Source organism: Anguilla rostrata, chromosome 1 (assembly GCF_018555375.3).
Source record: "Anguilla rostrata isolate EN2019 chromosome 1, ASM1855537v3, whole genome shotgun sequence".
NCBI classification, from domain to species: Eukaryota; Metazoa; Chordata; class Actinopteri; order Anguilliformes; family Anguillidae; genus Anguilla; species Anguilla rostrata.
The window spans coordinates 15917961-15945638 of NC_057933.1; the positions used below are offsets into that span (position 1 = coordinate 15917961).

The 27678-nt window shown below is 41.5% G+C and overlaps 2 protein-coding genes across 4 annotated transcripts; both read left to right on the plus strand.

The window, feature by feature from the left end:
• The first annotated feature begins 37 nt into the window (after window positions 1-37).
• si:dkey-177p2.18 (phospholipase B1, membrane-associated) lies at window positions 38-9095 on the plus strand. Its single transcript, XM_064325149.1, has 16 exons — window positions 38-436; window positions 758-822; window positions 1064-1154; window positions 1398-1456; window positions 1932-1999; window positions 2707-2750; window positions 3261-3381; window positions 4082-4133; window positions 4254-4334; window positions 4630-4695; window positions 4851-4942; window positions 5296-5377; window positions 5516-5617; window positions 5919-6014; window positions 6214-6285; window positions 7010-9095. Exons 1-16 carry the CDS (start codon window positions 379-381, stop codon window positions 7124-7126), a joined length of 1266 nt encoding a protein of 421 aa, XP_064181219.1. The 5' UTR covers window positions 38-378; the 3' UTR covers window positions 7127-9095.
• A 5552-nt stretch (window positions 9096-14647) lies between these two features.
• Window positions 14648-26025, plus strand: LOC135249606 (chromogranin-A-like). 3 transcript variants are annotated; one of them, XM_064325185.1, is made up of 8 exons: window positions 14648-14915; window positions 15469-15518; window positions 19081-19174; window positions 20397-20465; window positions 20722-20838; window positions 23282-23650; window positions 24393-24815; window positions 25815-26025. In XM_064325185.1, exons 1-8 carry the CDS (start codon window positions 14870-14872, stop codon window positions 25820-25822), a joined length of 1176 nt encoding a protein of 391 aa, XP_064181255.1. In that variant the 5' UTR covers window positions 14648-14869; the 3' UTR covers window positions 25823-26025. The 3 variants fall into 3 exon arrangements, with proteins under 3 accessions (XP_064181255.1, XP_064181253.1, XP_064181254.1); XM_064325183.1 differs by having other exon boundaries at window positions 14649-14915; window positions 24393-24820; XM_064325184.1 differs by having other exon boundaries at window positions 14649-14915; window positions 20722-20826; window positions 24393-24820.
• The last annotated feature ends 1653 nt before the right edge of the window (window positions 26026-27678 follow it).

Consider the following 27678-nt stretch of genomic DNA (forward strand, 5'->3'; position numbering starts at 1 on the left):
AAGCTTTGATGGTGCATTGTGGGATTTGCAAGGCAGTGGAAATGGTGAAAAGCGAAGCGGAGAGAGGAGAAGTAATGAATATCATTTTATTTCATTTCTCATACTCGCTGCCACTGGAGCAGAACATTACCTATCAGTACGGCAATTGGGTTGATTATTGATTTAAATCTTCTTTATCTGTCATTTTATACTGTAGGATATTTTCCCAGCTAGAGCTACTTGATGAAAAACTAGGTAATAAAAATTCAGACTTTGCCCAACGCTGTTAAAAGGGACGAGATAAGACTATAATATTGTATAAAGGTTGTACTTTTTGGATTTCTGTGTTATTACATGGTAGGTTAATGCTCCACCAAAACACAGATTGAAACGACTAAAATGAGAAGGCTTTCAATTGCTGTGGTAATCTGCATATTTGCTTCTTGCCTTGTCAAAGGTAAATACTTTTATTTCTCTTAAAATATGCACCACGATCATTATTATTTATGAATGAATTTATTATGGTGACGATTAAAGATTGTACATATTTCATCCAACAAAACTTTATTAGAATTGTTTTTGATTTTGTAATTAATTATTACATTTAATAATATATAATTCCTTTTCAATATCATTTATATTATTTTAATTAATACAATTTACTATTGCTAATATCATCTCATGTGCTGTTACATTTATTAATTAATTAAACTAGTTGCCTGTAATGACATTGGATAAATGCATTGCAGTTGCTTATAAATGTCTTTGTGTCCCAAAGGCAACAGTTGGTGGGAGGATTATGAGAAAGGAAAGAAGCACTACAGTGAGGAGGCTCTTAATAAGGTACTGTAACAGCTGGGCGAGAGAAGGGAGCACATTCAACCAAGGTCTGCTCAAACTACAAGCACTTTGCTCGTCTCTGTACTAGTTTAGTGATTAGCCCTACGCAAGCGGATTGACATGGAATCACATTGATACAGAGTTGCTGCTCTGAGCATCATTTTGAATTGACTAGGGCTGTGTCTGTTATGGATGCAACGGTCCTGGTCTACCTGCTAACCTCTGGGTCACTCGGCCATTCTAGGAGTTTCCAGAGAAGACGAGACCTCAAGGCTTCAGTCACCCCCCGTTTCAGTGTCCAGACATGAGCCCCTCTCCCACCAATCCCTCATCTGGTAAAATAATATAAATTACTGATGGACTCAATCCATTAAGTTATGCTTTGCTGTGAACCCAGTAGATTACTTACAAAATTGTTGGGATAGTGTTTTGAAATGTGAATATATGTGAGGGTATGATCACATCTAACCGATACATAAATACATTCTCAATTTTTTATTTAACGGTGAAATTTTACTGTAAAAAATAGAGGAAAAGTTTAATCTCTTAATTATGGTGATGGTTATTTCCCATGGCAGTTGAGCTTGTGAAAGCAGCTGACATCAGAGTTATAGCAGCCATGGGTGATTCGCTGACAGTGAGTATAGCCTCTATATTTCTTGTGTACAGTTTTATTGGTTTATTTAGCTGTCAGTCACATGGTGAATAAAACAACATGTCTCTTGCCTTATTTGGAATGTTACACTGCTGTAAGACAATAGCTTAAAAAATTGCTACCCTGTGTCCAAGGGGCACCTGCAGGAGTAAGAGGTGCGATTTCTATGGCCCCTTATGGAACCAGACAATTCAGTTGAACAAAAGTCCAGTTTGTCCTTGGGTTTCAAATTCTTTTCTCTAATATGCTGGTGCCTCTGCTGAATATCAAGTTAACTTTTTCTTTGACTTGATCACTATATTCTGTATTTATTGGGAGTTTGGCAGTGACAGATGCGTACTTCTGTGGTACTTCTGTAGCACAGTCATCATTAGATTACATCTACAAGACAGTGTTATATAGATTTTTCCTTTACTTGTGAGAGTTGCTAAAGAAAACAATCTGTTTTTCATTGTAGACAGCAATTGCTGCCAATGCATCCAGTGTCCTCCAAGTGCCCATTGAATACCGTCAAGTTTCATGGAGGTAACTTGTTTTTACACTGATAAAAATATACTGTTTATACCTCACATTGAAATGTTAGCAGACGCCTCAGGCTAAAATATGTAGAGTTCGAGGGGGTCTTCCTTAGACTAACTGCAGGTAAATGTTTTGGTGTGATGCAGTGATTCAGTGCATCATACCTGTGTAAGTGTTACTGAATTTTCAGATATACTGAATTATTATCTTCAGAGCAAATGGTGACCTCCTAATATGGAGCTGAATGACCTTTAAATAAGGGACTGTCAGCTCAGGTGATTAATTGATTGCACTTATCAGCCTCTCGGTGGACATTGCTCAAATATGATAATGCTTTGCTTTACTTAATGCAGTCTCAAACTAAATATTACTCAATGAATATTATCTGTGAGGGAAATAAATAACCAGACCATAATATTTCGTTTTCAAAAGAATGACATTTAAAATCTCTACTACGCTAGGTATGATAGATATTATATGCGCGTGCCCTTGTGTGTTCATATATAAACTGTGGGAGGGTACAGTGAGATCCTTGCAAAATTGACAAGGAAGATTTGATTAAATTTTATTTAATCTACAGCTGCCGTGTTGAGGGGTGACAGATTAATTTGTTTTATTGAGTGGCACTCTAGTTTTATTTGTTATGAAACCAAAATGAGATTTTATTGGCCCTGCACAGTGACATTTCTGAATGTCAATTTTTCCCCATGTAGTATTGGGGGCTATGGAACAATCCAAGATGTTATTACACTTGCAAGTAAGTTAATAATGTTTTGATTCTGATAAAGCAGGCACTGCCGGTAATGCAGGCACTATTTTATATTCATACATTATTTTTGTATGTATGTGTGTGTGTGTGTGTGTGTGTGTGTGTGTGTGCATGCGTTTGTATGTATGTATGTATGTATGTACGTATGTGTGTGTGTGTGTGTGTCTGTATGTATGTATGTATGTATGTGTGTGTGTGTGTGTGTGTGTGTATGTATGTATGTATGTATGTATGTATGTGTGTGTGTGTGTATGTATGTATGTATGTGTGTGTGTGTGTATGTATGTGTGTATGTATGTACATGCACATATGTCCTGTATTCAGTATTATGAGCATAATACTAGTGTGTTGCTGTCGGCTTCCCGCCTAGTTTTAAGTCTTAAAGCACTTAACAGATATTGAGATGCAAGATCAGTTGGGTAAAGTAATATAAAGGAAGGTACAGTGACTTGACCAGTAAGCTTTAACCTTTCCTATCTCTGTGGTGTTTCACTACAGACATTGTCAAACTGTTTAACCCAAATGTGCTGGGGCCAGCACCCGTGATGACCTTCCATGGTGTTCCTACAACCATCAATGAAACAGGCTTCAATCTGGCAGTCACTGGACACAACACTTTGTAAGAGCCCCTGCACATGCGAAAAGATTTGGATTTGTGGTCATTCTCTGTCTGGAATATATTTCATTATTCTTTGTAAGAAAGTCCTTTAGTGTGAGTAATTGGGAAGTTATTTATTTCTCATGTATCTTATCAAATCTAGAGGTTTATTGATGATAATATCCATCAGTGCAACATTAAAATGTTTTGCATCTGAATTTATGGCTTAATTACTGTAATGTGGGTGGCCTTGATACATGTATTACATAGATATTATGCGGCCTATGACTATTTCACTCCCAAATAGCTGGTATTATGATAGTGTTATGAATTTTTATTGATTTACTCACTCTTGTTGAAAATGTGTTTGTGAAATGAACTTGCATTTTTTTTGTCATGCTAGATATTTGTTCCACTGATAACATCAGCTGTCTGATGTATAAAAATTGAAGTTATTTTAAATGTTTTATTATGATATGTGATTTTATTCTTGGTGTTCTTTTTGTATGTTCAATGGCAGCATTCCAATCGTTGAAAGGTCATTAATTCCAGCATTCATAGTTACTCCCTACTTTATGCTGATATTAAAATTTCAGTATCTCCAGGATGTTATTGCCTATTACATGAATAGTGTACTTGGGAATCATTTAGCCCTGTGCATGAAGTAGAAAGTAAGATTAAAGGAAAAATTCCTTAATGTTGTTGATTCTTCTCCTTCAAGAAATTTCTCTGAACAGGCCAGACACCTTATTGACACACTCAAGAGCTATCCAGTAAGCACCAGACTTTTACTGTTGAGTGTATTTGCTTGATTTATATGGTTGAGTTTAATACATCACCACAAATAAAGGCTTGTCTAAGGTGTCTCAATACAGGTCCATATTTTATTTTAGGGTCTGAACTTTACAGAGGACTGGAAACTGGCCACTGTACTTATTGGAATGAATGATATCTGCGATTACTGTAAAAACAAGGTAAGCTCCTCTACTTATATTTGAATTGAAAGAATGCAGAAAGATAATTTTGTTCAGACTGTAATATTCAATGTTGGGCTACTTGTAAGAACTATTCTGTTTGATTATTTGCATTTATTTTGAGATTCCATACACACACATTTTAGCCCTCCTTATGAAACCCCACCCTCTCCCCAGCAAGTCTGAAGACTGACCACAAACAGTTCCATGAGAAATCTTAGTAGTGCCTTATGGATTTTGAAATGCACGTCTGATTTATTACGAAGCCATACATTTAACTAACTTTTTTTTACAGACACTTTTCTCAGTGGACAATTTCATTCATTATATGGCAGAGTCCCTGGACATGATGATGAATGAGGTGAGGTTTACGTTAAGACAGGTTAGCGGCCTTAAAGTGTTCACCGTCCCTTTTATCCAATGATATGGCACCTCCTCCTATGTAGACAGTGATATTGTCTGCCACTGAAATATTTACTATGATATGCGACACTGACTCTGCGTGATGTGGCTCAGGTCCCCAGGATGATCGTGAATGTGGTTCAGATCATGACCATGGAGCCATTGAGAGAGGTCCAGAGGCCAACTGTGGGCTGCCTGCTGCAGAAGTACAGTACAATCTTCACCCATCCATCAGCTCTCTTTAATAACACTGCCTTCATCTTCATCAGTACCAATTACAGGAGACAGATGGATGCCAGTCAAGGAGCTCTGGGGTAGCACTGGCATCATATGTATGGGAAGTGTTTTAGGCCACTTAAAATGTGTTCCAAACCAAGCCTTTTACAGGCATGATGATGATGAATATTATTATTATTTCTATTATCATTATTATTCTTGATGTTGGTGTTGGTGGTGTTCCTGTTGCTGTTGTTGTGGTTGTTGTGGCTGCTGGTTTGTTTTATAAATGGAATCTTATATGTGAGCTGTAAGAAAGCTGTCTTTGGATCTGTCACCACAGGTCTTTCTGTTCCTGCTTGACAACGCCACCTTCTGATTCTCCTGAGCTGAAGGAGCTTGTTGAGTTGAACTTTGAGTTCCAGGTGTGTACAGCTGTTTTCTCTTTCCGCTCTACTGTAAGAATCATTAATATGGTCCCTGCTCGTATGTTCATCTGCTGGTGTGTGATATTTTTGGCAAAGCATGGATACATTTATCAGTGCTTTATTTGTCTTGTACAGAGGAGGTTGGAGCAACTTCTCCACAGTGATCGTTACTTTAAGGAGGACTTTGCTGTGGTTCTCCAGCCCTACCTGAAAAATGCACAACCACCAAGGCTTCCAGTATGATTTCAAGTTTCATTTCGAATCATACTCCACAAGGACACCTGTGATTATTCACTGAAACATTAGGAATACAAAGGTGGACTGTTTTCATGTAACATTTTAACTTATCTAATTGGGCAAAAACAGGAGAGGACAGGGTGGAGACATCAGTGTTTAAAATGCCATAACACTTTTTGTGGATATAATTTCAAGGAACAAGAATAGTTCATATCAAGATTTTACACCTGTTTTAATGGTATGGCCAAATGCCCAGACTGATGTATCCAATGACACTGATCATTAATCTTGTTCACCTCAGAATGGGAATGTTGACATGAGCTTTTTCGCCCCTGACTGCTTCCACTTCACCATTAAAGGCCATGAGGAACTGGCTAAGGGCTTGTGGAACAACATGGTAAGCACCACTGGTTGACACTGACGCACATTAACACAGTCTACCTTACTCATTAGTGATACTATCATTCAAATGATGCCCATCACACGCCTGTTACAAGTGAACTGGCACAGACTGAAGACTGAATGTCAGATTGTCATTCATGAACGCACTTGAAAAAAGGTTTCTGATGTATGTGCCCATTCATTTTGTCACCCAGTTCCAGCCTGAAGGAGAAAAGTTCCTGCTTGAGACATTCTCTGAACCGATTAAACTGATATGTCCCTCTGAGGTAGGTTTTGTAGCTCTGAAGTGTGGCTGTTTGGCCCCTGAAAGCAGTACCCAGTAAAAAAATGTCATCTCTTTTAACATCCTTATTATATGATGCTGTGAATTAATTATTTTACTGACTGTTGTTTGGTCTGGCTGTTCACAATTGATTAAAATTCACTGGATGACAAAAAGTATGTGGACGCATGACGTCCAAGGTCTCATCCAAAATATGGGCAATAATATAGAGTTGGTCCACTCTTTGCTGCTATAACAACCTCCACTCTTCCGGGAAGGTTTTATGCTCGACATTGCTGCAGGGATTTTCTTCCATTCAGCCAGAAGAGCATTAGTAGGGTTGGGCACTGATTGGGCGATTCGGCCTGAAGCACTTGGCTTTCCAATTGATCCCAAAGGTGTTGGATGGGGTTGACGTCAGGGCTCTGTGCAGGCCAGTTAATTTCTTCCACACCGTTCTTGTCAAAACCATTTCTATATGGTCCTTGCTGTGTGCCCGGGGGTATTGTCATGCTGAAACACGCCTTCCCAAACTGTTGGGAATGCACACAATCGTGATTGTATGCTGTAGCATTATGATTTACCTTCACTGGAACTAAGGGCCCTCGCCCAAACCATGAAAACAGCCCCAGACCAAGGTGTGTCCAGATAGTTTTTGTCACATGGCGTAATTTAAAAAGAGACCTGTCCCCAAGAGACCTGTTACTAACTGACAACTGCATTTTTAGGAACATCCTTACATCTACACAAGACCTCATCGTCCCACATCATCCTCGCCCACATTGTCCAGCTCGCTCCAGCTCTCGCTCTTCCTGTCCCTGTTGACTGTGACATTCATCGTGTAATGCCTAAATTATAACCTCACCTCTTTGAGGCTCAGTTCGCTGAGTATGGGACAACGTAGACTAAATAAAGTTTTTCTATTCATAGAGTTCTGTTTCTAGCTGATGTGAGCTGATGTTCATGGCGAGTACATGTATGGTCGTACACATGCGCATGTACACATTGAAGGATGCACACACACACACACACACACACACACAGACACGCGCGCACACACACACACACACACACAAGGTAATGAACCGAGTGATTGTGCTGCCTGCTGCTGGTGGGTTTCATAATCGCATGCTGTCCTGACTGACACCAGAGGGCGCTTGACAGCTGTATTTTATTTTTAATGAGTCAAAGGTTTATTGATTTTGGTTTTTATAATAAGCCAAGGCTCTCTGCTAAATATCTCACAGCTGTTAATGAAAATCCTTTCGTCAATAGTTTGTGTGAGAGTATATATTAAATAAAAGTAAATTTCAGTTTGTGTAGCATGTTGGGGCTCTGGAAAATGTGCAATTTACATTTTTCTTTAAAACCACTTTTATTGTTTTATTAGCCATAAGATTAATGAATGTGAACAGTGTTCAGCCTACATCATCACAGTCCCCTGTAAAAGTGCTCTTAGAGATTTGTTCTGCAGATTCAGTTGCAGAATTAATGTCATGTCAGCTTCTTTTAAAGGGTATTTTAAAATGACTTGTCCACACAGTATTACATACCTCTGTAGCTGAATGGAAACACTAACATTCATTACCTTCCTGCTTTTTTTATTTTTTAATTTTATTTTTTTTCCCCCTGAGAGCATTTGACTCTGGCTCTTTATCCTCAGCCATACCATATTCACACTGTGTCACTGAGGTCTGACGTCACAGAAAGGTTAAAAAAAACAGGAGGCAGTATTTCTGAGTATTTTAAATCGAAGGATAAGGATAGATAGGTTGTATCAAAAAACGAATTCAGGGAGGTTAGGGGTTCAAAGCATTAAAGAGACAAAAGCAAGGCATTAAAAGCTTTGAACAAGGTAAACACTGGTGAAACCAGGCCCCTGAGATAGGTGGGATAATTGGATAGAGTTGTTTCGGAGGAAACCTGAAACGTGTTTTTCTCTTTCACAAATTAAGCCTTTGAAAAAAAAACCCTACAAAGGTGTCTAACCTTTCCTTTCATGACACGATCAGCAGTTCTGCCAGCAGCCCTCGTCCCTCAGTTGCCATTACTGTGTTGGCGTATCCATAAACATACAGCCTCAATTTATGGAGAACAATCACTGGTTGAGTGAGTCCTGCGATTGACCTGCCACTACAAATAGACATTTGGAATAAAGAGAACTGCTGTAATTTCACTCTGGACAAACACAGCACCCCGCTGATGCAAAACGGCCTTTATTGTTTTGGGTAGAGCACACAGATTAGGATCTTTACAGATGGTGAAATAGGAAATTTGATACAGGCAATATTAATGGGTTTCTGGATAAGTATTCATTAAAGTGTCTTCATGTTTAATTAAAGTCCCCGATAAAGCAGACTGCTGAAGTTCAAGTTCCACCATCAGTTTATTAAACTGTACTGCAATAATTTATACATGCATGCACTGTAAGATTGCAGCAATATTCTTCATGTTTTTAATTAATTTTAATTAATTGACTATTTCTTCTCACAACTGTTCCTCCAACTGTTTTTTTTATTAAAAAGCCTGTGTAACAAAACAAAAGTCAGAATTGGTCTAAAATGTTCAGGTTGTTGAATTTATCTAAGTAATTGGAGATTTCAAATGAGGGATGTTAGCCTGAACTGAAAGTGTTTGCATCCTTGCCAATAGAGCTAATTTCTATTCTCATTAAGTGAACAACCCCACAAAAAAGACATTGCAATGGTGTATACAATTTGCAAAGATTATTTGGTAGTTTGTTTCCATACCTTGGGAAATGAAATTGTCTGCAATGTCACTGTGGTAATGCATGTATGTACTTGCACATGTGCCTTTGAATGGCTGGTCATTAAAGATATTCACATGGGGACCAGCAGTGTGACTAATCATCTTGCGCAAAAGGGCACCTATGGAGTTCCTCTAGTACGCAGGAGACAACACATTGCTCACTAATCAAGAAAACCCATTTCTTTGCATTTTTATCTGTTTTTATTTTACTTGAATTGTGATTTCTGGCCTTTCTCAGATCGATTAAGCTTTTCTCTGGGGGGGGGGGGGGGGGGGGAGCCTGGCTCAGTTTCAGGATAAGCAGATGCCAGCCTATTCAACAGAAAATACTTTATTTTGTTGCATTGCGGAAGTTTGTGTTTTGATTTCAAATTAGTTCTCTTTTTAAGATTATCTGAGAAGAATACCAACCAACAACTGCCAAGCGGTTGAACCGTCTGTGGAAGAACTAATGGACTGACAGTATCAGAACAATAGGAATAATCAATCATCCCTTCTCCCAATACTGTGAAATGAGTCATTTCATAACATTTTTAAATATAGAATCTAACCATATTGAAAGCCTTCTGGGGAAAATAAACGGTTCTCGCTCTGAAATGTTCAAATATGATTTAAATATTTAATAGCCTGGCTGAAAAACCTGGGTGTTAGAGCTGAAAGAATCATAGTTGGACTTGGGTGGACAGAATAATGATAAAAATATCAAAGTTCGTCAAATGATCACACAGTTTGAGAGGAAATATGGAAGGGTAATTTGGAGGCCCTGACAAGTGAAATTGGGGGTTTTGTGAAGCCTAGGTCACATATTACAGAGGGAACGATGGTGGCATTTTAACCATAAAGGGAACAAAAGCTGCACACATATCAGTACTGTGTATAAGTGGCAATAAAATGCTATAATCTCTCAAATGATTCACAGATTTCTTGGCAAATATGAACACTAACAACGTGGAATTATCATTTTCTCTGAACATAGCCAAAATGGACTATATCATCGTCTTTGCGAGGAGCCAACTATAGCTTCTACAGGGAGGAGCCAACAATAGCTTCTATATAAGATGCCTTGCAGTTTAATTCTGATAATGGAGAGCTGGTCAGAACTACGCAGGGAGCTTTATCGACAGGTTAGCTTTCAGTTGCATTGCATGCATTTCTGCAGCCCGGGTGTAGTCCATTAAGATTTTTTTCTGGTATGATGCCAGCAAAGCAATGCCAAATATGTCCTTCAGGTCCCCAGCTGCAACCAAAACATTCTCTTACCTGTTCAATAAAGATGCAGAGGCCGTGATCCTTTATGCACCTTTAAACTCAATAACTTGACTGTTTACCGTTTTAAGATAATTTTGTTCCTGTTGCAAATGTGCTGATTGCTCGCTACATAAGAACACAGATGGCTGTTTCCTTCTATATATCCACTGTATTTGCTCTGGCACATGAAAGACAATTAAATTCAGGATAAATATTAGCAGGGCTTCAATAGTTTTTATGATACGGTTGACAACATTGTTGTTGCTAGGTACTGGCGAGAAATGTCATCATTGCAGTAATTGTCACCAATCATATCTAAGGAAATACAGCCCATAAATACAAAACATTATAATGCTAATGACTGCCTAAGTTCAAAAACAGATGTATTAAGTAACCAATCTAAATTCAATTATATTAAACTAAATGAGATTAACTGAACCAGTTTCATACCCAAAAGGTAACAGAAGAGAAGCAAAGTCAAACACCTGCCAGGACATAACAGATTTAATTACCTGTGTCCTAGCAACACCTCTTGATCATACAATCACTGTTTTCAGAAAAAGAGACAGGTGTATTGTTTCATTCGTTGTGATAAGAAAATGGAAAACTATGGAGCAAACATACTGAGCACTCTGCTTGTGTCTCTTTGCTGATTTGGTCTCCATTTAATGTACGTGTATTTATTTCAAATGAAATGATTGATACATTTTATTTTTATTTAGCCGACCTTTAACCAGGATGAGTTTTGAGATAAAATCTCTTTCTGAGGGAGGCCTAGCCAGGAGAGCAGCCAGAAATGAAAAAAAAAACAGTACATCTCACAATTCACAGACACGAATTATTTTTGTTATAATCTTGATGAAAGTGTTATGCACAAGGGTAATGCATTCATTCAATGGAATAATCACGTATAATTTCGAAGACCTTTGGATGTTTTTCCAAGTTCATGGTGCTGAGTAAGAAAGTGCCATTTCTCCTAGTTTGGAGATGCTGTTAAAAAAGCCATGGGGAAGAATATAAATTGCAAGAGCAATCAGTAGAAGACACTTAAAAATAATGTACTCACTTGATGAAATGTAAATGCAAAACATGTAAATATAGGAAAAACACGAGGGTCGTTACACATGAATGAATGCAATTTCTGAGACAAATATTTACCCTCTCACTCTCTCTCTCTCTCTCTCTCTCTCTCTCTCTCTCTCTCTCACACACACACACACACACGCACGCACACAGACACACATATGGCTCCCAAGTGAATAAAAGCGTGTTTAAATGTATCTTCATTGTGTCCATTAATTGGTAATAGCAGCATAGTCAGATATTGCTCTCCAAGGTCTTGTCCATCAGGTTAAAGATTTAACATAACTAGGCAGCAGTTTAATTAACAACATTTAAAATAGCCTCTCATATAAACAATCTCTGAATGTATAAGTTGTTTTCAGCAAAGCTATTTATATAGATAATCTAATAAAACTGAAAATAAAATCTATTTGCTATCTGTTTTGCTTGAGGCGAAGGCACATTGGACAGCCATCATTGGACAGCTTTTGGACAGTCATCATAGATTACAGATATGGACAACATTAAGACATTAAAAGCAGCCAGACATACATGATATTTAGCCACTCCTGGAAGCCTTTTCATGCCTTATTTTTGTCATTGCTTCAACATCCTGCTTTTTCACCATTCAAATACAGTATTACATTCAGAAGCACACCATAACCTTAATCTTATTCAGCATATAATTGCAATGGCAGAATAAACTTAACTTAATGGACTGGAAAATACTCCCTCAAAAAATGTTCTCATGAAAATGCTTCTGTGGGTCAGAGAAATGCAGTGGGCTTCCTTTTTTTGATGATTGCTCCCCTGGATGAATTTATTATTGTCATGCCCATGTATCCCTACCCTGTCAAGCCAAAAATAAATTACTTGGCATTACATGAATTGTCAAGTTATTTGACATACACTTTCTGGCAGATGACTGTAAGCAGTGACACAGCGAGGGACTCATCGTTCTTGTCCTTGTCCAAGAACATACCCTCATCCCTTACTTAGGCAATACAGTATTTAAATAGACCAAAAGGCCTCCCTTCATTAAGGCAAAATATGCACGTCGCAAAAACTTGCGCAAATCAAGGCATGGCACATATAATAGGGCAGCTAGCTCTTGGTCATTTGTGATTCCCCACGTGAGGGGACATGTGATCCCCTCCATGGCACTTTCTCAGCTGTGTCATCCTCTCTGTTTTTTACCTGCCTGAATAAAAAAAATTCAAAAGGAGGGCAGACTGTAAAAAAGAGAACATGTGCAACAAAGCTTTGTCTAAAAATGGTCTACCTCTCATTTGGGGACATGTTTAAAAAAGCATGGGAAACATTACATCTTAATGCTAGATAGAGCTTTAAACCAGGTCTCCAAGTAGAAAGCTCAGCACAACCCCCTACCCCCACGGGAGCAAATAAAATGTGTTGCGGATCACCGATAAAACTACTGACTCTCTGCACCAGTGGGGAAAAAGGAGCTGAACGGGACCTCTCCCAGGGGGGGCTAACAGCATTGCATTGATCACACCATGATGACTGCAAATATGAATGCACTGCATCTATTTCAAGTGACATTTTTTACCTAATTTGCGTATCTTGACATAAATCTTCAATACACAACCCTAATTTGATGATGATGTGTCCATCATACTGAAAACAACACTCTCAAAAGCCAGTAGAAACTCCTTCATCTTCCTCCACTCCTTCATGTGAACTTGATCAACAAGATGGGGCTTGTCAGTCTCCTAATTTCGGAGCTCAGCATTTTGGCATTGTTCCACCTTGACTAGGGACCAAATTGCTTCCCTCCACAGTGAGAGTAACTGAGGAGAATATTTGAGAGAATGTTGTATGTAAGTGCCATAGATTAACATACTGTAGGTGAGCCCTCTCACATAATAACCATCCCAGCTGTGGAAAGCCTATATCTACCATTAGAAAAATGATAAGTGGACAGCACTGAAAAAAACAAACTGAACTAGGAAGATCTTATATCAGATGGGGTGATTGTCAAATATAAGACACAGAGACTAGATCAGAAAAATGCTTAAAATAGGTAGCTTGTAGCCTGTGATGATGAAGGCCCAGAGCAACTACTGTGTTTCTGTAAATCCAGTCTGTCTCCTGATGCTTCTCCTCTACAAGTGAAGAGCTGAACCAATAAAGCTCTGCAAACAAAGAGAACACTGGCAGATTCAAACGTGTAAAGAGTAACTTCAAGAGGCGCATTGGGTTCTGCAATACGAGATACAACCACTAGTAGTACAATACATGAATTAAGAACTGAAGTAAAAACTACTGAAAATAACACCCTTCTTGAATGGCTTTATATACTTAGCATTTTTTTTCTAAGCCTGACTGAAATACACACTTATTTATTTACGGAGATAAGTGCATTGACATTAGTTTAAATGTTTTGCAATGACCTATATTGTTTATACAGTTAATGCAACACACGTTATACTCGGTAAAGCATCTCTGTAGCTGATGTAGTGAACCACCAGGCCATTGATGCATTTGAAATGAACCCATTATGCAAGCAGAATGTTTCGTTTGAGATGCGTCAGGATTTGTAAAATAAATGGTTTTTATTTCATAAATGAGTGACATGAACTGCCCAGAACATCTTTATATTGCCTTCCCTATATAGTCAAGCAGGCAAACATTTACTATTTACTCAAATATAAAAGTATCCATAAAGCATTTGCATTCATGGAATAAATATTGATAACAACGTTGTACCAAAGCAAATAAAAATGATAAACTTCACTTTAAACTTGGACTTCCAAAACACGAAATTTTATTTACTAGGCCTACTTGATGGATGATTTTCCCTTTACTAAAATAAAATGAAGAAGCCTACCGGTAAGACTTACTTACTGGAAAACGAATTAATAAAATCCTTTTTTCATAAATAGGATAACAGGACAAATAAGTGTCCGGTAATCACAGCGCACAATGTCCAGTGTTAAATCAACTCAAAGCGTAGCCAACGTATAGCCCTGCTCTGGTCCATAGTACGGCCATATGTACTCTGTTAGAGTTCAATTAACACTGGACATTTTACTGCATAGATTTATTTTCACTGACTACAAACAGCGGTTAGTGTTTCAGATACTGGGGATTTTAAATAGGAAACGAGCCGAAATAAAAGTGGTGGAAAAGCGATTGGCTGTCTTTTTTCCCCGAATCATTAACATTGAATATAGTGCTATTTTTAAGGTATATGCAGGAGAAGAAAAGATAATTTGCATTGCAGTGATGTCATTTCCTTCTCGGTGGGCACCCATATAAAGTAGGTGTTGCTGCATTAAGTGCTTCTCGAGATATCAGTAGAGCGAGAGCAGCAGATGTGCACTGCAGCAGATGTGGAAGAGCCCACCACTCAAAAGACAACAAAGGCAGAGCACCTACATGAATGATTCATTTCGCGCAAGGCAGCCGAAGATAGTGAGACCTTACCACAGACTTTACCTCCTTCACAACAAACTCAGGACTGTGGGTGTTGTTGGTTCGCAAATATGATCACAAGAGGATGCTGTGTTTTTACATTATTGGTGAGCTACGGTAAGGATAAATAAACTATACTTTCGAATCCCTTTTTACTTTTCTATTTTTATCGGTTCCTTTATTTTATTATGTATCACGGGGGACACGGGTACCTCTTTCAGCGAATCTGTCCTTTTAATTCAGAACCAAGGACAGCAGCACTTTATAAAAACCCGAGAATCCAGCGTGTGGTGTGCGGTTTAAAACAATCTGAATGTACTGTGTATGTACTGTACAATGCACTCTAACAAAATAATTCTATGTGGTATATCCAAATAATAACGCGCAACTTATTCTCAAAAACTACCCATTTCAGTTAGTCATTATTTATGTATGATTCAAGGTCATAACTGTTGGTTATCGTCGGGGTGTGTGTCTTCAAATAAGTTAACTCAAGTTATAGGAAAAGTCGGGTATTTCGGCCATATATTGATTATGACTCACTAAAAAAATGGTTTTAGGCATATTTGCTTTGCACGATATCAACTGATGCAACTTGAAAGTATAGTTTTCGTTGCAATATATCGGGCGACGACGAGGCGTAATTGAAAAATTCGGTTTCCCCCTGCAGTGCTTTCAAACCCCGTTCCTTCAGATCAAGTGGCGAAAGATGACATTAAGGTGAGATATGCCGTTCACTGTACATTATTTATTGAGATTTCCATCTGGAGTGTTTTCTAGAGCAACGTCATCCAGATTACTTTGTTGATGATTGATGCCCCCCCCCCCCCCCAAAATAATCGGTCTCTGACCGAATCCCTGATAAAATTCTTTTTATGATTTTGTTAATGTTATGGTGATTATCTCAACTGAGTGTGATGATGATGACGACGATGAATTAATAATAATAATAATAATAATAATAATAATAATAATGTTTTTATTATTTCGTTTTGTACAATTAATACTGGGCAAAAGGGTGTATGCTAAAAAAAAACAAAGATGCAATGTATTATGAACCGTACCAACATTTGAACAATTATGGTTTTTGTGTTTGCTTTGAGAGTGCAGGTCCAGTAGAAGTAGGTAAAAAAGCAATTGAAAAGAAATCACTTGATTAGGTTCTAAGAAATCGTGGAAATACGGACATTTAAAGTCATTTCACAGTAACTCATCTTATTAATTACCAGTATGTCACAATAGAAGAAGAAATTTGAAACATTATGTATTGTACGGTGTAAATTCTAAAAAGACATGGCACAGGACCAATGGAAAAATATTGCATTTTCGTTTTTAGAAGGAAGGTTTCTAGAGTTACAGATGGACAAATTATGAAAGTGGAACTACAGTATCCAATGTGCCAGTATCCACAGTATCCAAAGTTTAGTGTGGTGATGATGCGGCAGCCACCAAGAAATGAGGCCTGCCATCTGTAGTAGGGGAGAAATACAGATCAACAGGACGTTAAGAAACAGATGGTGAGAGCACAAACCATGTGGAGTAATATGCCACTGCGACAAGGAATAGCATCAAGATATTGCAGGGGGTCAGGGTTCAATGTGACCAAAACAGTGGGTGATTTTTTTTTTTTTAGATTACCAAGAATCGTACAATGTCACAAGACTGTGCTGCCTCATTTAAAACGTACCCATTCCTGGTGTAAAGCAGAGCTGGTATACACCCGGTCATTTGTCCTCACCGAAGCGTGCAGGTTTTGGATTATGGAAAAGTGTAAAATGCAGTGTGTTTGAATGAAGCAAACTGCAGGTGAACTTACATTAACACCCTTTTGCTCAGTATGTCCTTTACAGATCACAAACAGTCAAACAGCTAGAAGAGAATGGTCTGAATGACACAGCAGAAAGGTGGAAAGGAAACCCTTTTGTGTTGTTCCTGAAAGCACATTAATAAGGGACATTGTCGATTGCAAGAAACCTGAACCAAAATTAATTTGAGCTGACAATTTAGGTCATATTAAATTCCTCATAGGTAGAAAAATTCAATATGACTTTGCCAAAAAAAAAAAAATCAATAGCTTGCAACATCTCTGTGATGTGAGTATATTTATAATTAGCCTGGTATGACCTTTGGCAACTACATAACAGCGAATAATATTGTTTTTCTGTGGCACGGAGTCTGACTGATCTGACTGATCTGTGATGATACTAATATTAAAAAGAGGCACATATTTGTCTATTGCTGAGAGGGAGTGCACATTTAGGACCAGGTGCTACGTTGTGTTTTTCTAAGCCAGCTCATAATATAGGAGTCCTAAAAATACTCTCTGTCCAATCTAGCACATCACATGCATCTTTAAGAGGAATCTCAGGAAACCTTAAACAAATGACCCAGGCTCAAGACACAAAAATCCACAATGTTAATTTTTCACTAATAGTTTAAAAACATGGCAGCCTGTAGCTATTGATATACAGTGGCGTGTAAAAGTACTTGACTCTTCCTGATTTTATTATTTATTGCATTTGTTATGCAGAATGGATTCGGGTCTTTAGACAAAATGCAATATTACACAAAGGTAAACTGAGTAAATACAAAACAGTTTTTAAAATACTATTTAATTTATTTAATGAGAAAAGTTATAAAACACCCATATCAACTATGTGATAAAATCCACAATCAAAGGAAACTCCTGAAGAGATAAGAAAAAAGTAGAAATATATCAGTTTGGAAAGGGTTACAAAGCCATTTCTGAGGCTCTGGGACTCACACTGAATCACAGTGAGAGTCATTATCTTCGAATGGAGAACACTCAGAATGGTGGTAAATCATCCCAAGAGTGGACAAAATTTCTCCAAGGGTGCAATGACAACTCATTCAGGAGATTACAAAAGATCCTAGTAGAAAACTTGAAGAACTGCAGGCCTCTCTAGTCTTAGCTAAGGTCAGTGTTCATGACTCCACAATAAGAAAGAGACTGGTCAAAAATGAGGAGAGTTGAAAGGTGGTAAAAAGTGTAACTTCTTGGATGATATAAGTCCCATTATGTCTGGCATAAAGCAAGTACAGGATTTCACAAGAAGAACATCATACCAGCAGTCAAAAATGGAGGTGGTAGTGTGATGGTGTGGGGATGCTTTGCTGCCTTGGCCCTGGAAGACTTGCCATGATTGAAGGAACCATGAATTCTGCTCTGTACCAGAACGTTCTTCAGGAGAATGGCTGGTCATCTGTCCACCAATTGAAGCTGTAGCGTAAATGATTTATGCAGGAAGACAGTGTTTCAAAACACAAAAGTTCATCTACATCTGAATGGCTGAAAAGAAAAGAAAATAAAAGAAAAGTTTTGGAGTGGCCCTGTCGAAGTCCTGACTTGAACCCGATAGAGATGCTCTGGCAGGACCTGAAATTATCTGTTCACGCTCAAAAACCTAACAATTTATCTGAATTAAAGCAGTTCTGCAAAGACTGATATCAAATTATAGGAAGAGTTTGGTTGCAGTTATTCCTGCTAAAGGTGGTGCAACCAATTATTAAGTTTCAGGGGCCAATTACATTTTCACATGGGTGATATAGGTGTTTGATAACTTTTAGCAAAGTTATCAAACACCCACATTAGGCAAAGCTTGCCTTTATCTAATATTACGTTTTGTCTACAGAGCAGAAACCATTCAGGGTGACAAAATATGCAATAATACAGGAAATAAGGAAGGGGACAAGTACTTTTTCACAGCACTGTGATTCATATAAACAAAATAGTCTGCACTCTTCAGTTCATTATTTAGAGAAGAACATACCCTTTTGCATTTAATAATGAAACTGGAGAGCGAAAATGACCCAAGATTCCTTTCACCTCATTAAAAAAATGAATGCAGGTTGTGCACTGGAGTCACATCAGACTGTATACAGATTAACAGGGTAGGGCTTCAACTTGTGTACATGGGAGAGCCAGGTTTACAAAATTATGTCACTGCCAAGGTGACCATATATTGGATTTAAATAAAAATACTGTAGGACAGAGGCAGACAGGCGTTATGAACATAATACTAGGCTATTTGTTTATATATATATATATATATATATATATATATATGATCTATGACATGAGCAAAACAAAAGGAAATTAGAAATCCCACCTGGATGGATATATTTGGTCTCAAAAAGAAGACATGTCCAAGAGGATGTCTGTTCAGCTTAGTCATTGCATAATGAACCATCACCACAAACACATGACCTCATCTAGTCTGTTTTGAACCTGTCTCGGTTGACCTTGACCATGTGCCTACAGGTGATGAAATGTATCGTAGAGGTGATCGCGGACACTCTGAGCAAGCCCCATCCCATCGCCGTCAGCCAGGAGTGCCAGGACTCCCTTACAGGAGGTACAGACGGCTCAGTTCAAAAGGAGAATAAATGGAGAGTACAAACTGTTTAAGGAACCCCTCCGTCTCTACCTGAAGGATGTATTCATAAACAGTCTGTGTGAAACCCCATTCTCTTCAGCAACACAAACATGCAGTGTGTGAGCACTTTATTTGCATATATCAAAGATATTCATGGCAATGTGCAGCGATAGTAGTCAAGCTCAATGAACCTTACAATTAGCAGAATTATCATGTGTCATCTGTCACTTGCTGATGAGAAAAAATTATACATCGTAAAATGTCCAGTGTTAATTCAGCTCTAACAGAGTTTATATGAGTCCAACAGTGACCACATGTACTCTATTATAGTAAAATGTACTCTATAAGAGTTGATTTGACACCAAAAATAATGTGTAGTGGTCTGTTAAAGAGAACAAAATCGTTTGATTAGTTCATGCAAGTCATTAAAGGCTCAAAACAGCAGTTCTATCGACTACAGGATTTATGAAGCTTTCCCATAAGTGGCTATCATTGCTTATGAGGCAACTGTACAGCATAGCAAAAAACATTTTATTCCTTCGGGCCAATAACAACCCTCTTTGCAACAGTGGTCAAATGAAAGTTGTTAGGTAATTTGGCAACTGTAGAGCCAATCGATATCACACCCTTCCTCGAATGCCATCCATGGTTACAAAAATCGATGTATCTGACCCAGGTATTGTTACTAAGACGCAGCGTGCTGCAGGGGGATTGAATAGCAGGGGATGAGAAACAGAAAGGAAGGAGAAGAGGCGGAGGCGGAGAGGAGAGGAGTGTGGCAGCACTCTGCCCCCCTCCTGGGGGGAGGGCGAGTTTGGGCTCTGAGGCCCTGCGACTCGTTTGGTCAGCGGGGAGAGGGACCCAAACACTCAGCACAGCCGTAATTCACCATTCACCAGAAATATGGCTCGGGCCGGCTGATTAATTACTCGGCTGCGCCGGAGCCAGAAGAGCTCCACTGTAAATTGCCGGGGCGATGAATTCCTGGAGACAAAGGAGTGCTGAATTGCCGGGTGCAGTGGTGCTGCATGAATGACAAGCTGCGAGAGAGCTGAGCTTTTATCTGGCAGAGGACATGGGGACACTGCAGAGCTGGGGAAACTATTCTGCTCTATGTCTATTGTTCACCGGTGTGTTTTTGTGTGTTTCTGTCTGTGTGTGTGTTTCTGTGTATGTGTGTGTGTGTGTGTGTGTTCAACAGATGACCGAATAGCCTCCATCCTTCGCCACCAGAATCTTCTCAAGGAGTTGCAGGAAATTGCTGCTGAAGGTGAGATGTTGACCTTTAAAATATGGAAATTATGTGCAATTTACATTTTCATCAAAAAAATAAAAAAATAAAATAAAATAATAATACATAGTGATTGTGCCATGTACATATCGACCTGTATAGTGTTTCAATTACCAAATATACCTGAACTTATTTTTTGAGTGTGCTATGATGTCCATCTGCTTGTATATACACTGCATGTCTGCGCGGGTATGAATGTCTGTATCTTTGTCTCTGTATCTGGCTTTCCTGTTAGGTGTCAGTGAGAGAGTCCACCAGCCACCACAGAAGAAAAATGAGGACGATAGCGATCATGTGACCGACGGCCTTGGGGGTCACCCAGGCGTGGAGGACACAACAGGTGAGCAGTGGGGTGAGTCGTATTACTGCCCTGTCAGAGCAGCGCGAGCTGCCTCAGCAGAGCTGGGACCGCTCTCTACAAAAAGCCTCTCATCGGAGCTGTCCCAGGTAGAGCCGAGGGACAGGAATACCCAGAGGACAGGGAACACTGAGGCACAGGACCTCTGCGAGTTCAGGCTGAATGGCTCAGAAGGCAACTAAAGTGCACTTTCTCAGGCTGGGCACGACCAGGCAAAGTGACGTGGTATTATCAGCCTGACGCTATAGCTCCTGAGCTGGGGCGAAGCTGAGCACTGAAATGGTACTGGAGCACATCCGCTCTGCGTGGGTGTTCTCTGTGTGCGATTGTGTACGTGTGCCAAAAATGAAAAAAAGATCCCGCTGCCCGTTTCTAATCCCGTTCCAGCTCGCATACTGTGTCCATCTGGTTATTTAGCTTTTGATTAGAGGCAGGGACGTTCCATACGGGCGGGATAAGTTTAGATGCCGGGAAATGAAAAGATGCATTTCAGAGCTTTAGCGTGCATAAAAAAGGAACTGGAATGAGAAGAGGAGAAGGACGCAGATGAAGCCGATGCAGGTAAGCCGATAGGCCAGAGCAACCTGCCCTCAGCAATCTCAGGGAGTCCAGTTCTCTGTGTCAGTGCGGATTAGCATGTAGACGGAGAGGAAGTAGAGACGAGGCTGCTCGGCTAGCACTTCCTGTGACGGACAGAATCGGGGCAGCGGAGTGTGCTCTCGCCTAATGAGCTCGCCTCCTGAAATGGGCTCTGTGGTCCCCTGGCAAATCACCAGAGAGAGAGAGAGTTCTGACATGGTCGAGCCACACTCCAAAAACAGAACCCTAACGAGGAGTCCACTTTGGATTCATCTCCGGAGAGGATGAGCAGAGGGCAAGAGAGAACAGTGAATATAGTTGAATTTTGCTCATAGAGCACAGATAACAGTAAATGTAGTGAGGAAAAATAGCCTTTTTAAATCAGGGAAAAGATGCCATAGTGATATGGATGGAAATGAACCTGTACTGTTTTATGGCGTAAATAGGAGAAGCTTCACTGAAGCCATTAGTCATATATTGGGATTTGGCAATGCTATTTTTGTGAGCCCTACATTTGATGCTTCTGGTATCGGTGTTGTTAACGCGACTCAGGACTGTCCAGCTTCCCAGACTGTCCATCTCCCCAGCTCCCACTGTCCATCTCTCCATCTCCCACTCTCCATCTCCCCATCTCCCCATCTCCCACTGTCCATCTCCCCATCTCCCACTGTCCATCTCCCCATCTCCCACTGTCCATCTCCCCATCTCCCACTGTCCATCTCCCCATCTCCCACTGTCCATCTCCCCATCTCCCACTGTCCATCTCCCCATCTCCCACTGTCCATCTCCCCATCTCCCACTGTCCATCTCCCCATCTTTGACTGTCCATCTCCCCATCTCCCACTGTCCATCTCCCCATCTCCCACTCTCCATCTCCCCATCTCCCACTGTCCATCTCCCCATCTCCCACTTTCCATCTCCCCATCTCCCACTGTCCATCTCCCCAGACTGTCCATCTCCCCATCTCCCACTGTCCATCTCCCCATCTCCCACTGTCCATCTCCCCATCTCCCACTGTCCATCTCCCCAGACTGTCCATCTCCCCATCTCCCACTGTCCATCTCCCCATCTCCCACTGTCCATCTCCCCATCTCTCACTGTCCATCTCCCCATCTTTGACTGTCCATCTCCCCATCTCCCACTGTCCATCTCCCCATCTTTGACTGTCCATCTCCCCATCTCCCACTGTCCATCTCCCCATCTTTGACTGTCCATCTCCCCATCTCCCACTGTCCATCTCCCCATCTCCCACTGTCCATCTCCCCATCTTCCACTGTCCATCTCCCTGTGTCTTTCTGTGACAGTGTCTGCCTGCTCCCTGGCACCCTCTCTAGCCTTGCTCCCACACAGATTTAAATTAGCCTCTCAGATTAAGAAAGGCTATAATGTGCTCTCACCGAAACAAGCTGTAATCACCCGCTGAGAGTAAACTAAATGTGTGCATAATCACACCTGCTGCGGCTGGACAGATGCCTTCTGCGTTTCAGTTGAATAAGCAATCATTGTGGAACTGATAACCCATTTCATTATGCGATCATCAGTTAAACGGTAGGTGAGGTGACAATATTACACGCTAAGGAAGTATTCCTCCTCTTTTCTTGCCACAGAAAAGATAATAGATTCATTTCACAGTCTCTCCTCCAGACCGTATGTGAGGCATAAACTGGGTATGAAGCAGCAGAGGTAATAAAAGGGAATATTCTTAGGTGCTCTCCAGAGCGCGCTGATTTATGACCTGGGGATAATGATGCGGTACGGCGGAGGTGAGGAGAGGAGTGACTGAGCCACTCCCAGAGCCTCAGCGCTCTCATTTCTTCCGTCAACCTGGAGCTGTTTCTCCCACCCCCCCCCCCCACAGAGCCATCCACAGCAAAGGAGGGGGCTGCTGATAGGGGGGACCCCGCGGAGGGGGACAACGAGGTGGAGGAGGAGAGCCGGGAGAAGAGTGGGGAGTCCCGGGAGGGCAACGAGATTGGGGGAACCAACGAAGGGGAGGCGGCGGGGGAGGCGGAGGAGGGAGAAGAGAAGGAAACGGATGGAGAAAGCAGCCGAAATTGCATTTCTGACTCGGTGAACCGAGGTCAGGAAGAGGAAGAGCAGGAGGAAGATGAGGAAAAGACGGCCCCGGCAGAGGAGGAGGAGACTCACTCCAGCTCTGGGGAGGATGAGGGGAAGGGAAAGCAGGGGAATGAAACGGAAGAGGACGACAGCACACAAGTAAGCAAAGGTGAGGCTGGTGGGACTTTCAACCATTCTTATTCTTAAGCTTCCTTCCTAGGGAAATGGGCAAACTTCTGCTATATGTAAATTCTAAGTTATATAACACTGTCTTACAGCATATAAGGTGTGAATATGAAAGTTTGTTTCATAACCTGGAATGTGCCAACAGTTTTTCAGCTGCAGTAACCAAGGTAGGATGAGATGTGGTAATGTATCATAAAATGAAAACAATGTAACTACTCCATAGAGCTACCAGTAAATAGACAGCCATATATGGAGCATGATTTAAGTGGGGTATATACAGTATATATGGTGGGCAGAGAGATAGAGAGAGAGAGAGAGAGAGAGAGAGAGTCATAGAATGTGACAAATCCTGAGCATCATGAACAACAGGCTCACCAGACTGATCACAAAAAGAATTCAGGAGCTGACTCTCCTGGCACGATGCCGGTCATGCTCTCCCGTAGTTTCATAGTATGTGAATAAAAGCTGTGGGCGGAGCACTGTGCGCTGGGCACTCTGCGCTGGTACATCTCAAAGCACAGCGGAATACGGGGGTAGTGCAGGGCAGATGTGGCCCTCCGGTCTATAAAGAGCTCTGGGCCTTGACGGGCTGCCAGAGAGACTCCCTGCCAGCTGGCCAGCGGGAAAAAAAGCCTTAAAAGCATTTCAGTCCTGCTGAGGTCGGGCTTTTCGCGAAGGCCGTGGTGAATAGAAACGACGGTGACATTTCCGATCTGCCCCTACAGATGGGGAGACCGAGCAGCCGAAGAGCGTCCCCGATGCAGAGTCCGACGCGAAACGATCTGAGGAGGGGGAGGCGGAGGAGGAAGAAGAGATGGAGGGAGAGCCAGGACATAAAAGGCCTTTCGAGGGGGCAGAGAAAGAAGGTGAAGAGGATGCGACGAGTGAGGTGAAGGATGACAGGGAGAGCGAGCCGGGCTTCGAGCGGTCGAGCGAGAGAGGAGAGGAATCGCCCCGGCAACCGTCTGGGGCCGCAGAGGAAGACGGGCGCGCGGGCGGCGAGGGAAGGAACCCGATGGAGGAGACACAGGGGAGCCCGCAGCTGCTGTGGTACGCCCCGCACCGCTCCGAGGAGAACAGCCCGGAGGAGGCGCAGGAGCTCCACGTGGAGGAGAAGAGGGAGGAGGAGGGCAGCGGCAGCCACAGGGGTGAGGTGCGTGTTGAGGAGCGCTGCACTGCCACAGGCTGCCACACAGCAACCCCAACCACGATAGGACAGGGCAGGGCCGTTGTTTGCATTTGAGTAAACGCGATCTGCAAAGCTGCTTTTCCACACGCAAAGTTATTATCTCTGAGCAGCGGGGGTGTGAAAGGTCTTTCAGACACGGCCCCTCAGGAGGCAGTCACATGATCACAGCTGCTCAGAGGGATGTTTGTGTGCGTCTTGGATCAGCACGCCGCCAGGGCGAGCCTTTAAACCTGGCGCTGTGAAAAAGCACCATTTGCATATTACAGCAACACCTGCCAGGGAGCCTCGCTCCCCCGCCGCGTGGATTTGTTTCTCTCAGCACGCGCGCGCAGCGAGTCCGTCCGGAAAGCAGCGCAGAAATAAAGAAAGTGAACGTCAGCAGGCTATGAATCAGCTCCGCGCCACAGCATCGCGGCGCGGACGCGTCCGATGGGCACAGCTCTCCGTGCAGGCCGCGCTCTCCTCTCCGCTCCGGTCCGGGACGGAGCCCTCTCTGTGGCACATTAAAAACGTCCCCCGGAGAGGAAGGGGGCTGTGGAAATACGACCCCGCGCATCCTGCGCCCGGTCGGACCGCCGCGCCTCTCCATCAGTCTGAGAGATCGCGGCCAGGGGCTGCGCATCAATCAGAGCATCCTCCTCCGGCTGGAGGTGCCCTTGCTCGACTCCCAGCACTTTTACTGCCTCTCAGGTTCAATCCATCACCCCGCAGTGCCTCGCGCAGCGTCTGGGGTTACGGTCAAATTGGCTCTAAGTGGCGGAGGGCTCCGTCTCTCACGCCGAGCGCCAGCTTCCATCATTTAGTCACACGAGTGCCCTTACAGAGCAACACGCTGGTGCTTCAGAGCTACCCCACACAACCGCATGCACCAAAAGGACCAACTGATGATAGCAGAGGAAGAAAAATGACATCCCCTTCCCTCCCTCATTCTCCTTTCTCTCTCTGTCTCTCTCTGCAGGACCATGAGATCGAGCGCCTAGCGGCCATTGAGTCCGAGCTGGAGAGCGTGGCCCAGAGGCTTCATGAGCTGAGGAGAGGCTGAGCTGAGTTTATCACCCTCCTTCTCCTCGGGTTTTTTAACAGATGCGTGTGAGTGGCAGACATCTTGCTCTGTCTGTTCAGGAGCTGTCTCCAAAAAAAAAAAAAAAAGAAGTGCTGGTTTCTGGTACATCAATTAATTAATTAATTAATTAATTAATTAATTAATTAATTACCGAGCCACCTGTCAGTTCTGTGCACCTTGACCCCTCCGAAACTCACACCTTTCCCCTCTTTCTCCCTCATTCCTCTAGGCCTTCCCTCTTCTTTCTCCCTCTGAAACCTCTATGAGAAAATATTATATTGCCTGCTCCTATAATGATTTTGCACTGTACAAACATGAGTATAATGCCAAGGACAGTAATAGTAATTATAATTATTAAGGTTATACCTATCATTTTAAGGTTTTCTGCAGTCAAGGGCTGCCATTGTATATGAAAGCAGGATTTTTGTGTAAACAAGTATACTTTTCTCTTAGGATATTGTACTAGATTACATCTTATTACTTATGACCCCTCTTGACAACTGCAATAACTTTACTCATTTTTAATAGTTGAATGATTCGACCATAATTAATTTATCTAAGAAAACCAATAAATTGGTTGATAATATCTTAAAATCAGTCTGACTGTATTTGGTGAAATGTAATATTTGGATGCCGATGCTTCATTGGGGGAAAGAAAAAGGATTCATTTGGACCAAAACAAGCAAAGGTTCATTGGATGTCAGACTAATAAAACACCAATAAAACAGCAGAATATGGTCATAAAGATGGCTGCTTTTTCTCACAGTTGCATGTCCAATCCTTAATATTTACCACAGTGCCATTTTACAGTGTCACATCGTATCAAAGCTGTTGTAACAGAGAAAAACATGCTCTCCGCATTTCCATATTGCTTTCCTATCACTTTGCCCTCATTAGAGTACCAGTTTCCCCTGCTAAATGAATTCAATGAGAAAACAAGTCAGAAAAAGGATCTGCTTGAACAAGCAAGCGCCCTGTGGGGGAAATGTCTTGTGCCCTATTAGAGGTATTTGGTAGTAGAACGTATGTACCAATCGCCATGGGGACTGTCTGTGCTGATAAATGATTGCAGCTTACAAGCATGCTGACGCAGTGCTAAAACTGCAATGTTTCCAGACCTGAAACCCTTCTGGATAGTTGTTCCCCCAACAATGTAATTAAGCAGACCTCATAGGTAGTATATCCTATGATTAATAAAATTATTAAAATACAGCAAATACTTAGCATTTACACAGTTTAGCCAGCTGTAAAATAGCTTTTTTTCTGTATAAAAATGGAAATTGTTTAGCCACGGGTGGTTTCTAGAGGGCTACAGTTTATACCGATTTATTCTGCCTCTGCTTAGGATGGTGAAAGTGTTGTTAATAGCTTATTATCTTCCCTTAAAATCACGTGGAAATGAAATATAGCTCTCAAGGCTGAAGACCCTCATTCCAAAATGTCTCTCATGAAAAAGGCAGACTGGCCCTACAGCCTGGGCATTGCGGGTTTGGGCACTGGTGATGTCATCAGTTGACTATGATTCCATCAGGGGTAGGGTGGGTTAAAGCCCAGGTAACCATATACCAATGCACTACTTCCTCCCAACCAGGCACCGGATACTGACAAGCTGCCAGTTGGTCATTGATGAGAAATGTCTCATCGAATTGACACTAGCTCTCCTCTCGTTGAGAAGTGACTCCTGGGTGAGGAATGCATTCAAGGTGTACAGCACATTAATGATACAGAACGCACAACTGGTAATCCCCAATTGGGGAGA